The following is a 15,207-nucleotide window of genomic DNA, read 5'->3' as shown; positions in this document are numbered from 1 at the left end:
AAATTGATTATACATATTATGTAGTAGCTTAGAAAGAAATTTAAAATACTTATGTAGCCATTTCATTGAGATACGAAAACGCACATATCACAAACAACCTATTTTTGGCTCAGTATATTATAATCAGCTGGATCTAACTTCCACAAAAAAATTTGCGTAGGTAATAAGATTACGCAAAAAAAAAAAAAAATTAATCCTTTTGTATTACGTTTAATTGCTATATATACCTATGACTTTTAAAACGCACAACAAACACACTAATGACTAATCACAAAATCATATCCTTATTACATAAATTATATTTAAAATTTTAAATCACTCATTTAAAACGAAGTACCTAAGTACATACTTACATTTTGAAACGACGGCGATATCTTAGAACATGAAATAGTTTTTTTAACGTAATTGTAAGTAGATATGCAATCAAAATTATTTATACAAGTTCACACCAAAACTCAGCGTTTTAAAATAGCTGCTGCAAATTTTTCTGTAACACGTAATATATCGGCGTGTGGGTGTGGCCCAATATATTATTTCAATATTTTTTTTAATAATAGCCTAAACTTATAACTAAAGACCCTAATAATAATATAAAAATATTATAGTCGTAGTTGCACGCACGTTATTGTCATCTACTTCTAATCCTGTTTTTCTTTTTTTGGTGTTTGCGTTTCCTTTTCGACGCTTTCTGTTTCATCAGATATTGATGATATCATACTAGTTTTCGAATCAATATGAACTCTTTGGGAATGTGATTCCTTTCTCTTTCGTGTCTGCGTTCCTGTGTTTTTTAAACTAGACTTCATTGAATTTTTTGCATCTTTACTCGTACCGGGCATTGCCAAATCTGTCTCCTTTGATTTTTCGTGTTTTTGTCCCGTTATTGGTGTTGGTGCAATTGAAATATTTGTATTTACGGTATCCATAGCAATTTCAGATGCAAGGTTTAAAGTGGATTGATACTGTGGATGTCTCTGTTCCAATAGTGTATGCAATTTACTTTTAACAATAAGCCTTATACCCTGAGCTACTTCTTCAGCTTCCTCTAAGCTCACTATGGATTGTGATTCGGTTCGTTGACTTGGTGGTATAAAATTAAATTTTGATGAAATTTTCTCTTGACCATATTGACGTGCGATTTTCATTGAGCCAGTGTCTGATATTAAAGATTCCTCACTGCTAGTTAAGCTTGAAAGTGGACTATTTCCAGTTATAGCATTCACTATATTATATAGAAGCTTAACAATAAAGTGATGATCCTTGTGGATTGAGCCATAAATAGAAAATTTATCCAGTTTACGCTGTTCGGACGGTACCAGAGCTAGAATAGATGATGATTGTGGCGTTGCAGATAAATATAATAGTTCTCCCGTATCACTTAAAGTCGTCATTTTCATTTCTGGGAACATTTTCGTTCGTAGATATTCCTTCTTTTGAAAGTGAACCCTAACGCTGCCCCTTGAGGGAGTTCTTGGAATTTGTGAATCCCAGACATCTGGAGATATAGTGCGAATATGCATTTCATTTCGTTCCTGTAATTTATTTATTTACGAGAAATTAAAAAGAATTACAGATATTCAAAACAAAATGAAAATATACTTACCTACATAATACATACGGCTTATGCTTGCTTGAATTGTAAAATTCTTTGAAATAAATGTGTCTAAACCTGTTTTACAGTTTGATTAATTCAATTTGATGTAGCATATTTAATCTGTTGTTTATGTATACTTAAATAATCAATATGCACCTAACGACTGAAGTTGATGTTAATTACCTACCAAAAATCTGTCAATATTCCCTGTTAGTTCTGTCCTGACCCGAACTAGTTGGAAGTCGACAACCAGCAGCACTCTAGCGAGAGTGAGCAGAGCTGACAATATCCAGCAAGCTGTATGGAGCCAGGCGGAGAGAATGGTCAGCTGAGTGGCCTGGTACACGCCCCTGATGCGACGCTCATAGACTAGAGTAGCCACGTTCACGGTGTATGTGCACCTAAATATTATACAATATATAAAATAAATGTTTCGAGCCTAACAAATTCTCAGATCCAAATAACAACATAATAATTGTACAGTTTCAGACAGCGTGTTATTAGCAAAGTTTGTAGGTAAAAAAATTGATATAGTTTTTATACAACATTATGAATTTCATATTAAGGGGAGTCCTTTCAGCGAAGCGGAGTAAAATTGGTTTGCAAGATCAAATTTTTCATGTATTTGCAATTATATGACGCTTCTAGAAAAAATAATCAATACACTTCAAGATATTTCCTAAAAAGTGTGCTAATTTGTTACACAACCACGTGTATTTTGTTCGATCATATAAAATCATAAAAATAGGCTAAAATAAAGATCGAAAACGAATTATTTATTAATGAAATTTCTGATTTTGGAAATAATTTTTATATAAGGATATGTATTTTGATGTACTGCAGAAAACGTGCTAAATTTTGGTTTTCTACTGAAGCCCTGTAATTATTAAATACATATTATATCTCAGAACTTAACGTTGCCCAGCGTTTTCTTTACAAACCGCGCTGCCCGCTACCCCGCCAGTCCTGATCAGGCGCTTGCTAACGTAGGACCTGTGTCAAATTATCTCCGCTCGATTTTAAGTTTTGAGTAAAGATAAATTATTGAAAATGGGTAACAAAACAAACAAAATTCGGAAGAAAGCAGTGTCAGTATCACAAAAAAGGACAGGAAAAGAGAACTAGTATGTAAATTGAGTAATATGATAAAAACGTAGTTACTTGATGCCACAGAATAAAAATATCAGTTGGTCATAAAGTTTCACCTCGTATGCTTTTATTTCAAAACGATAAAAGCTGCGTTACTGTGAAATAAGAGTTTAGTTTATAATAATTTGTTTTATATATATAATACTAGTGGTCCGCCCCGGCTTCGCCCGTGGTACATATTTCGCAATAAAAGGTAGCCTATGCCTTTTCTCGGGTATCAAAATATCTCTATACCAAATTTCATGCAAATTGGTTCAGTAGTTTAGGCGTGATTGAGTAACAGACAGAGTTACTTTCGCATTTATAATATTAGTATGGATTATTATTACGTAATTGGTGTATTATTTGCATAATTTTGGGGTATAATTATTAATTACAGTTGTTTATTTTAAGGAAAAAAACAATAATGATTATTTGTTAAAAAATAATTGATAATAGTCAAATAATAATGATTATTGACTAATAATAATTATTAATCACTACAGTAAAAGTTCCTTATTGGCGGGGTATATGTTCCATAAAATATATGCCTCGAATACAGAAACCGTGAATACGGAATGGTAATTATTATATGGGATTATAGGTTCTACGTTATACGTTCCTAGGTGACGATTGAGATTTTTTTCGTGTCTCATTTTTTTTAGTTGACATTATAAATTTATAAACTAGGAAGAGTGCAGTAGACGTTACTCGATCACAATTATTTTTGTAACGAATGTGAAAGACGAAACCTATAAAACACGCAAAGCGGCTTTTACTATAAACGGAACTACATTTAAAAATATACTTTATTTATTGAGTTATAAGGTTGCTTCCATTCTGTTTATTTACATTCTCAAAAACATCAATCGCGGCAAAGGCGGCTTGCGACAAAGGCGGCTTGGGTCAAAGGCCTCGGCGATATCATTAATTAACAACATAATATTATGTACTTTAGGCTAACTTGTAATAAGATCTATTTTACTTTCTTATTAGTCCATTTGACAAGGATATTGTGTTAGATACCTATTGGAATAATTTTATTATTATGTATGTACTTATTAAATCCGCGAATAAAAAAATTTTTAGTCGCGAATATAGAAATTGGGTCGCATTTTTTTAATTCCCGAATAGTGAAAACGCGAATAAAGGAAGCGCGAATAAGGAACTTTTACTGTATAATAGATGATAATAGTTAGTTCATAATCATTGTTATTATAGTTCATTGAAAAGTTACATTTGGGGTTGCGTTTTTTAGGAGGACGCATTTTATTTTTTTGATGTGTAGGGGGGGTTAGTGTGAAGCTATCACCAAGTTTGTGGGGTCGCCACCCTTGTCCCACGGCCGCCATCTTAAAAATAGCGCTTAATATGGTTTTTATGATATATCTCTTAAACTATTAATCTGATAAAAAAAAAATTGTCAACATTATTTGTTGCAAATTAAATTTTCTACAATTTTGGTCCAGTAACTTTTTGTCATAGAACTATAAATAAAAATGTTATGAGTGAAAATGTTCAGAAATTAGCGATATTTATATTTTTCAATAAAACTTTTTTTTTTATAATTTTACGAAGAAATAATATCAGACCATTTTTGTAGATTGTTGTAGTATTGTAGTTATATTGTAATACACGCGCTCTATACTATTCTAATATAATACTCTAAGCTTCTACTGGTAGCAGCAAGTAATATTTATTAGTTACACCAAGTACTTCCATAATTATGTTGTGCTAATTAATAAATTCCTAGTACCTACTTATCTCAGTTTATAAAGTTGTAAATGATTTCTTTATTTACTTTTATATTTACAATCTGACACAAACACTTTTACATTGCTTACATAATAAAAATTGATCACAATTTACTTTTGATATAAGTATTTTACACTGTGGCATAGCGCTAACGTTACGAAAAACAAACGACGCGAGGAGCGCGAGGAGCGCGTGTCACGCGAACGGCCCCGCACACCTCACCTCCAATCTTGCCTCGCGTTGAAATACCTCGCGTTAATACTCACTAAAACAGTAAGGATAAAGCCTATAGATAAAGATCTATTTGCGCCAAGGCAACCCTTAAAGTTGTGAAAACAGTATATGTACACATAATGACACATTATACACAGGTACATTAACTTGACAAAAATGTTGAAATTCTAATAGCATACGTACGTGGTGCTTCCAGTAATTTCACTTAACTTCATACAAAGGTCATGCAGGCCGTAGTGGGTTACGATAGACGAGTAGACACACAGAGACCCCATTGCCAGTGAAAATATAAACACGGGTGGTAGTATCCGCCAAGGCCTCTGCAAACTGACATTAAATATTCTACCCAAATCGTATTTACCTAATGGGTAATGTTTAGATTTAGTAACGGTAAGAAAAATTGTCGTCAAACGCTGTGCGTTTTCTTTCTATAAGTAAATTTTATCAACGCTTAGGTGTAGGTCTTCTTTAAAGTGGAAGTCCTGTCGCGTATATCATAACTGTAGATAATTTAAACATTAACATTATGTCAGTAGCGCTTACCCAGTAAGAACTCGGCTGCCCGAAGAGCACATGAGGAACATTGTCGTCCAAACTAATCCAAAGATGCCTGATACCAGAGGGACATAAGTGGGCAAGTAGCAAACGCTTTTCTCCACCCACTGTGTGCTGACAAAGTCTACTGGCAGCACTATAAATGTTATCAAATCTTAACAATTACTTGCTATAATTCCTAATTAATAAATTGTGCGAAAAAAAGCAAAAAAAGAAAAATTAATAAACTACAGTATTATTGTAAATTAATAAACTACAGTATTATTATCCATGTCGTACAGATATAATAATTATTAAATAATTTATTGTGATATCACTTAACCTAACCTACACACATTTTTATAACTTACTGTCAGCCATATCTTTATCTTCTGGTATGAATTCATAAATTATGTTTTGTCGGAGCGATGTTAAGGAGAGAAGTTTAGGAAATAAAACACATTTTTCGTCAAATAAATACATCAACATATGAAAACAGAAGGTGCAGAAAGATCCGAACACAAATGCCAAGAAAAATAATAGCAAATGGGCTCCTGCAACGAGGAAATTTCAATGATGGACGTTATATTTTAGGTATCTATTTGTGGTTACAACTGAATTGTTCACTGAAACATGTAAATAAATACAGTACTTAATATAATATTTTGTTAACAAAAGTAGGTACCAAACCATGTTTCATAAATGTTTAGACTTTAGAGGATTAGCAATTATGCTCTTTGCTATGCTAGTTTGCTGGCCATGACACTTTAAATGCATGTCCTTATAAGCTAGCGCATTCATGTTTTATTGTGTATTTCGATTCATAACTTAAGGTTGTAGAATATAAGAAAATCTAGTTATAAAATCGATGAATGATGAGAATCTTGTCAGGTTTAATGTTCAGTATAATGATGATATAGGTGTGATTGTCATAGTAAAATAGCGTAAGCGTTAAAATTATTCACAGTATGTATATTTTTTTTAACTCGTACCTAGATATGTTATTTACCAGTTATCTACCGCATAAACCGCAAAAAGGATATTGATAAATTAAGGTCATAAAAGTATTCTTTATTAAAATAGAAGAGAATAGAATAAGAATAATAATAGAGATAAGAATAGAGGTCCTGTACCGGTGCATGTATATTTATTATCTATAGTCTATACTAATATTATTTATAATATTAGTATAGTATAGACTTCAGCTTTAGCTGAAGAGTTTGTTTGTTTGAACACGCTAATCTCGGGAACTACTGGTCCGATTTGAAAAATTCTTTCTGTGTTAGATAGCCCATTTATCGACGAAGGTTATATATAGGCTATATATCATCACGCTACGACCAACAGGAGTGGAGCCACGGGGGTGAAACCGCGCGGAGCAGCTAGTAATAAATAATAATGATATTAGGTTTAAAGAAGGTTTAAAGTATGAATGTCGTTTCTGTATCGGGTATTGTATTGTAAATTTAAGGTACACCCATGCTGATTCAGTTGCATTTCATTTTATAATAAAGACCTTTCCATATTCCGTACACTTCCGTATCATTTTTCTGTATAAGTTTATATTCTTCGTATAAAGTTACACGTTCCATTTAAGATACTATCAATCGATCTATATATCTTTATTTATAATGAAAAAAATGCAATGTTTTGACATTTATTTTTCTTTATAAAATTACATGTGAAAATGACATGAAAATGTTGTGACAATTCTAATAAAAGAGGTTCCATAATATAATTCAATTTGATCACCTCTACCTCTACGTTTGAAGGGTTCTGGGTTCGTTGTGGGTTCGATTCCCGCTGGAGACGAAGAAAGTTTCTGGTCCAGCAAGAACAGAAGGCTGATCATCTTCTTATAAGTAAAAATTATCGATAATTTTATGTGCATCAGATGCATAATGCATCTGGCCCATACCCCAGAGGTCATGAGAATTCACTTCACACATTTATCTAAAATTAAACTGTTTATATAACTAATATGTATAATTCTTTACTATTGTAAAGTATTAATTTAATAAATATTTTGGATTATTTAAAATACTATCTAATAATATGTGTGAACTGATTATTATTATGCGTCGGTGAACTGCGATTATTATAATGAGAGTGAGAATTTCGATCCGCTATGTTTGTTTACGATAACACTTTATTTCATAGTGTAGTTCATACTCCTAATATTATTCGATGAATATTTCACAAAAAATGTTTTCCTGAATAATATTAATAAATAAGTATTTACTATGATTAAATAATTATAAGTTAAGAGTACAGCTCGAATTCCTTATTTGTTTCTAGATTCGCTTCTACTCACTCACTATCTATTCAGCGACCGTAATGGAGTAATTACAAATTTTCATTTTTAAATAATTACTGAAAATAATGCGAGCAATTAAAGAAAATGATTATATGTGGGTACTGAATAGTATAGTGGGCTATTTTCTACACATTTCTATATAGGAAACTAGTATAATTAAACGAATTTTTATTAATTTCATTTTATAAACACAAAACGTACATCAACGACGATCTAAATAATCAGGTATGTATCTAAAAATGATTTTTTTAAAAGAATGGTAAAGGTAACAAATATGTTCATTGATATCGATAAGAATAGCACATCACTCGACATCATTACAATGGATGGATGACAGATAGCCACTTGTGTATGATTACAAGAGCTTACTTTAGTGACAACGTAAACATGATATAGTTTTATTTTAAATTCGAATAATAGGTATATCAAAGGGCAAATCACAATGACATCTAGGATGCAAGTGTTGTGTTTCGTTACAATAATAGTAATTCAAATTATACAATGTACTTGTACATTTGATTTAAGTTCATCTAACAAAGATGTTGTTTGGACAGTGGAGAATGAGAACAAATGTAAGTACCCATTCATTATACCTAATTACTACGATTATACCTAATTAGCTAATTAATTATTAATTATATTGATAAAAAGTTGTTTCTAAGAAATCGTAAGTAATAACTTGCAAAGTATTCTTCAAATAGCTTTTTAACACAGTACTAATTTAAGTAAATCATTATAAAAATGATAGCCTAAACTTAGGGTCCAAATGTGTCTACCAATTCCAAAAGTAAATAATTTGTTTATACTAGGAATTTTTATTTCAGCGATCACAGTGCCAGGCACAGTTCCCGGGGGCATTTATACTGACCTCCAGAATGCCAATATTATTACCGACGTTTTAGAAGGGTTTAATGATGTCCTGACGCGATGGGTGGCTTATGATTCTTGGACTTACACAAGCAAATTTAAACGTAAATATTTATTATCCTAATGATAGTTTTTTTTTGTATATAGATAGTGTTTTAATTATCTTCTTAATAATATTATTAAGTTCGTTTCTCAAATAAAATTGCTTTCTATTTCTTACAATCTCTATATCTAATACTTATAATGTGTGACATTGTATGAAACGAGATGAATTATGAATACAAATAATTTTAGTGAAACCGAAACATTTGAAATATGCAATTTCTAACTTGGTCCTCGAAGGCGTGGATACTGTCGCTTTCTTGGAATTTAACGGTAACCCAATTGGCTGGACTAATAACATGTTCGTAAGATATGTTTTCGACATCCGACAATACCTCAAGGTCAGTATGAATCGAAATTTTCGCAATGTCTTTATGATTAACTTTTGTTAAGTTGTCTTTTGTTTATTTTTAATAGAAGTAAGATTAAAATTTACGTAAGTAAGTGAATGTGCTTCGATCGGAATATATGTGTAACCTATTTTATGAAATTCCGGTAGTGCTTGAAATTCTTAGGTAGGTAATTGTAAAAATGCTTCAAATTTCTTATCATCAAAATATTTAATAGTTCATCAATTCATAGCTGAAAAATTGTAGGTTGGTGAAAACGAATTGGTACTAAATTTTGTTTCACCTGTGGAAGCTGCGAAGGCGCGATCTGATAAGCACTTCACAGCTCCAAATTGTGTTCCTTCAGTGTACAACGGCGAATGTCACGTGAACCAGCTCAGGAAGATGCAAGCATCTTTTAGTTGGGATTGGGGCCCGGCGTTCCCTTCTGTTGGATTATGGTAATTTTAAATAATAACGATCGACATGAAGCCGCTCTTCTGGAAGCGGCGCTAACTGCTTATATGTATACCTACCTATGTTTATGCAAATATTATGTGTAAAATATTTTCAAAGATGCCTTAGCATCTTACAATTCCTACGATATAACATCTACGTCTTGGTGAGGTCTAGGCATATCAGCTTTAGTTTTTGCATCTTCAAAAAACAGGTCATCCAATCGTTCATATAATATATTTCCATTCTTATCGTATTCTTCTGTATTATAATTAGCTTGTACTTAATTCTTCAAGAACACTTCGCAGGAAAAATGCGTCAATCGAATTTCACAACGGAGCTCTGATACGGAACGTCAGAACATTTACGGAGAAGTCTGAATCGCATTGGTCTCTCAGAATAATTGCCAGTTTGGAAAGTGGATTGCCACGTTCAGAAATTAAAGGTTATTTGAGTGCAACTCTGTCTGTTAATGCACATCAATCGCTGACTGTGGGCAGGATGTTGGATGTACAAGCTGGAGAGGATGGCGCAGCTGAAGCAAAGATTAATATGACGATAAGTGCGGTAGGTAGTACCTATGTGTATGGCAGTATAGAATAATATTTATAATTCTAATTTATTATGTAGTTTGAAATATTGATTTAATAATCATAAATGAACATTGGATACATTGCGCTAAGCTAGTCGATAGGCTAGCGTTAGATAGCCCAGCTATTTGTAGAGACGGTATAATATTTAAAAAGTTTAATTATTATTGGTAAAAACAAAAATATATACTATACATATCTTAGAGCATTAAACAACTGTGATTTAACCAATAATTATATAGATATACTAGTAATTGTCGTGATAAATACACTTAGATTGTGATGACCATTGACCGATAATACGAGTACGGTATCAATTGTTTAGGAGAGCGCAGTTGAAGTGGTTGCATCGGTCATTGAAGTTCATCACAATATGCATTAAATTTATTCAAAAACAAATACAATAGCAGTAGTTTTTTTAAAACCTGAATTATTTTATTTACATTGTCGATATATTAGTAGTTAGGTACTATATTGCGACAAAATAATACGGAAATAATAATATTTTATAGATGTCATAAAAGACAGAGCTTGATTTAAGTGTAAATCAATACATTGATCATTTACTAATTGAGAATCTGTTTGAATTATTCAAATAAGGCGTTAAATTATAAATTACCGTCGTTAACCTAAATTTTCAAGGCAAGCGTAACCGTGAACTTTCGTATAAAATGTAAATATTACGTATATAATAGGTATATTATACATACGTGGTCTGTATACTTACCTAACCCACCTAGCGAAAAATAACAATATTACAAAAATCACAATTTACGTAGGTATAAATACGTTGACTTTTCCTCATGGGTTTTCATGTTTAATGAAAGAATTAATGTTATTGGGTGAAACAAAGTAACATAAACCAAGTAAAATAATATACATTTTGACCAATTAGATATTTATTTAAATCATTTTTATGAAATCGATCATGAGGCAGGATTCGATCCCGCGTTTTCTGTGTAGTCTAATGTGGCGCCAGGATATAAACACCACTAAAGTCGGGCGTTATATCTAGGTATTGACTTCATATAGGGCTTATTTACTTATTCATCGAATAACTTATTAAACTACCATTTCAAAAATGTATTCTAATTGTCCGTATTTGACAGTTTACAGGAGACATTTTAAAATGTTCGTGTACCTAATACTTTATTGGACGAATAAATTTTAACCAAGGATTGAAAAATCGGCCCTTAATGTTATAAAAAAATACACATTTCTTATTTAATTATGTTCGTATTATTCGATTTCAGAATGTAGTGTCGTTATGGTGGCCCAATGGTTTCGGAGAGCAGCCGTTGTACGATTTGAATATATTTTTTTCAAATGATGCAGAAAATGGAGAAATGTCACATAAGCTCTTGAAGATTGGTTTTCGTACTATTGAGTTGGTCGAAAATGACGCCTATACTATTTTTGGTGAGAATTTGCTAAAGTATTGAAGTTAGTGTTTTAACTGGATTTAAAATTAATTAATCTTTTTTTAAATTATTCAATGAAGGTAACAAGACAGCAGGCCAAGGATTAACATTCTATTTTAAAGTGAATGGATATCCTATATTTATGAAAGGTTCTAATTGGATACCGGCAAATATTCTACCGGAACTTGGTTCTGATAAAAATACTGGTATGTATTTTTTTCTAAGTATTCGACATGAAACGGAGACGATTACATAAGAGAGATTAAGGAGATTGTATTCTAAGAGAAGCCCTTGTAAAGATTCCAATCAGTGGTAAAAATATATTTACTAACATTGAATCTGTTAAATGATTCAATCTAATTTATAGGATGCAAAAAAAAAAGCATAAGTACACCAAAATTCAGAGTCCTTAGATCAAACACCGGCTTAAGCTCAATAAGTATTTATTTAAACGGTTTTTAAACATAAAGTACTTATTGCTGAAATTATCTTGGAAATATGTAGGAAACTATGGTTCCGTATTAGGATATAGCATACCATGTATGTATACAGTTGACAATTTGCTGTTGGCGGCGCGGGATGCTCACATGGCCATGCTTCGTGTGTGGGGCGGCGGGGTGTACGAGTCAGACTACTTCTACCAAAAATGTGACGAACTTGGCATACTAATTTGGCAAGATTTTCTTTTCGCCTGCTCCATGTACCCAGCAGATAAGGATTTTCTAGAGTAAGAATTATTTTTGAACCGTTCTTTTTAAATTGTTGTGTTTGAAAGGGTTGTTTAGAAGAGAGGTTTTTTTCTTCTTCATGGGACAAGGTTTTATTTACTAGTAGATCTTGTTAAGGCTATTTTATAAGTAGCAATTTGAAACTGAAACCATAACCTTATTTCAATATTCCCTTATTATAATATTAATACCTATACATACATATCTGCGTTGCATAACTGCCTAGGTATATAGTTTTGTTATAAGTAAGAATCATGTTGGTATTCGTCGCAAAATTGACTTATATTTTTCACAATTGCAGAAGCGTAAAGACAGAAGTAGAGCAACAAGTGAAACGTCTTCAATATCACCCATCCATTGCAGTTTGGGCTGGAAATAACGAAAACGAAGTAGCCCTGAGAGGCAACTGGTACATGACGCAAACGCAATTCGAAAGATATAAACAGGAATATGTCAAGTTATATGTCGATACCATTAAACCAATTGTTGAGAGTTATGATCCCAGTCGACGTTATCTAGTTTCAAGTCCGTCGAATGGAAAAAAATCTGAAGAAGACGGTTACATAGCCCAAAACCCATATGATCCTCACTATGGTGATACGCATTATTACAACTATTTAGCTGATAACTGGGATGCCAATATCTATCCTCAGACAAGATTCGCCTCTGAGTATGGATTCCAGTCCTTCCCATCCTTAAAAACAATGCGAACTGCCACCAATAATACCGAAGATTTCAGTTTATACAGCAAATACTCTAAACACAGACAACACAGCCCTAATGGCAACACTAACATACGGATTCAAATAAAAAAGCATCTTAAATTAGATAGTGATGATAAAAAATATTTTGAAAAGTTCGTTTTCTATAGTCAGGTAAGATAGAAGAGTTTTAAATAAAACCTTTATCAATGACATATTAAGCTTCCATACTCAAGATATCAAAGAAGATCATGTATTTATCAAGTAATGATGTGATCTAGTACCAATAACAATATTTTTTAGATAACTCAGGCTATGGCAATGAAAACAGAAACTGAATTCTACCGGCAAAGTCAAGCAGATTGGTACACGATGGGTGCTCTGTATTGGCAATTAAATGATGTATGGCAAGCACCCTCTTGGTCAGGGATTGGTATGTTCTTGTCCTTCTTGTACCTACGATATGAGAGGAGAAAAATTTTAAATTAATAGATTGATTGCAATACGTCCAAACAATATGCAGGATAAATAATTCAGCGTGTTTCCTACACTTTAAATTATTTAAGGTTAAATAAAAGTCGTAAAATTTTAAAGTATTAGATGCATGATTAATGAACAATTTTGTTTTAGAATATGGCGGGAAGTGGAAAATGTTGCATTATTTTGCGAAGAGATTCTTCGCACCCGTCCTCATATCTCCACGTTTGACTCTAACTGGCGATGTTGACGTGTATCTGATAAACGATAGATTTGTTCCAATTATCGACGCAAATATAATTGTGGATGTATTTAACTGGACTAGCTTAACTCCAGTTTCGACGAAGTCTTATCCAGCAAATGTCAACCCATTGAGTAGTAAGAAACAAGGCAGTATTGTTATATGGGATAAAGATAAGAAAGATGAACTGTTTTTAAGGTTTTCGCTTGAGTATGACTGCGTTAAATCGTCTCCAGAGAATTACATTTTCCCGGTTGCTTTGAAATCAGTGAAAGGATTGGGAAAACCAAATATTCAGGTATAATTTTATGACTCATAGTCATATGTAACTATGTTTTGTGCTATATTTACCTCTAGAGACACTGCTTCAAATAACTATTTATCTAAATTACAGATACATGTAACAAAATCGAGTAAAGATCTCAACAACGAGATGCTTTATGAAGTAACTATAACAACGGACTCTGTGATATTGTTTTTGTGGTTGGAATCGGATATACATGGGCATTTCATCGATAACGGCCTTATCGTGGCGCAGCCATCTACTCAAGTTGACTTCTTAGCAAAAGTATCTACAAATGCAGAAGAAATAAAACGGGGAATCACGTACCAGTACTATATAAATACATAAAACGTTAAGGTTACAATGTATCGTGTACATATAAGTTGTAAAAATGTTCAAAGTATTTAAGTGTGTTTAATTACCATTAAACAAAGTATATACATAAATATGTTTAATTGATGAAGGTTGAGTTCGCTCTTAAGTGCAAAGTTGCCTTTGACCCATTTTAATATCTATCATAATATACGATAATTTCGAAATATCAGTTTTTCCTCCGAGTATAGTATTACGGAGGAAATATTAAAAAAATAAATTTTATTTCTATTTGCAATTTTAAGTAACTAAACCAGACAAGAATTATATTAAGACAAAATCAAGGTAATCAAAAATAACCTAGAGGATTGCAATTTGCATAATCTACTACAAAAATAATTTTGATTATCCGATAACGTTTAAATATTTTGTTATTTACCTAAACATTTTTTTCGATCTAATACCTTAATTCAAAGTAGGTTCATAATATAGGTGTCAGCCGCATATAAAAAAAAAATCTCATAGAAGTTCAGATATTTGGGTTCCTCGAGTGGATTTCACCAAATGTAAGGTTTAATAAAAATAAAACAACAAATAAAGCAAAACAATATATTTGCTCCAGTTACAATATGCGTGCTTAGTACAAACTTATTTGCAATATAATCTAAATTAAACTTTGGACGATCTCTTTCGAACTGGTAAGGGCTTATTATTGGTTTTATATTTTACGACTACATTGAATATTCCATTGATTCTTACATTACAATTATTTTGAGAAGTAGATAGATTTTTTTTTCATTATGATGATGCCAATGGCTATTGTTGGTTTTAAATAATTTCCCTTTCGTGTTATTTATACATATAATATCCACGATTGATTGCAACTGGCATTATCATAATATGTAATATAAATCAAGAAGTAAAAAAAAAACAGATAACACCAACAAAACTATTTTTATGAGAAAATAGTTTAGTAAATTTTTAAACCAATAAAAATGCATTAACATAATATTAAGTAGACAATTACGTATCATTTTACAAGTACAAGGGCCCTTACCTACAGGCAAAGATAGAAAAAAATAACTCAAGTGTGCGAAGAGGAAGAGAAGCATATTTTAAACGTTGCTTATGCCCGATT

General features: G+C 32.0%; 2 protein-coding genes across 2 annotated transcripts; one reads left to right on the top strand and one right to left on the bottom strand.

Annotated features, from left to right (window-relative positions):
* Positions 1–194: 194 nt before the first annotated feature.
* LOC123699591 lies at positions 195–6,852 on the bottom strand. The gene is made up of 6 exons (XM_045646575.1): positions 6,762–6,852; positions 5,617–5,799; positions 5,255–5,402; positions 4,895–5,038; positions 1,782–1,995; positions 195–1,532 (listed from the first exon to the last, which is right to left on the bottom strand). The coding sequence occupies exons 1-6, from the start codon at positions 6,835–6,837 to the stop codon at positions 639–641; spliced, it is 1,659 nt and encodes a 552-aa protein (XP_045502531.1). The 5' UTR covers positions 6,838–6,852; the 3' UTR covers positions 195–638.
* A 1,059-nt stretch (positions 6,853–7,911) lies between these two features.
* LOC123699581 (beta-mannosidase) lies at positions 7,912–14,203 on the top strand. The gene is made up of 12 exons (XM_045646563.1): positions 7,912–8,134; positions 8,387–8,533; positions 8,724–8,872; positions 9,128–9,321; positions 9,625–9,883; positions 11,160–11,325; positions 11,408–11,533; positions 11,880–12,054; positions 12,357–12,930; positions 13,060–13,189; positions 13,387–13,772; positions 13,869–14,203. Exons 1-12 carry the CDS (start codon positions 8,005–8,007, stop codon positions 14,103–14,105), a joined length of 2,673 nt encoding a protein of 890 aa, XP_045502519.1. The 5' UTR covers positions 7,912–8,004; the 3' UTR covers positions 14,106–14,203.
* Positions 14,204–15,207: the final 1,004 nt, after the last annotated feature.

The sequence above is a fragment of the Colias croceus genome, chromosome 18 (genome assembly GCF_905220415.1).
Source record: "Colias croceus chromosome 18, ilColCroc2.1".
Taxonomy (NCBI): domain Eukaryota; kingdom Metazoa; phylum Arthropoda; class Insecta; order Lepidoptera; family Pieridae; genus Colias; species Colias croceus.
The sequence above is the reverse complement of the archived record's forward strand: the minus strand, read 5'-3'. Positions and strand labels throughout refer to the sequence as shown.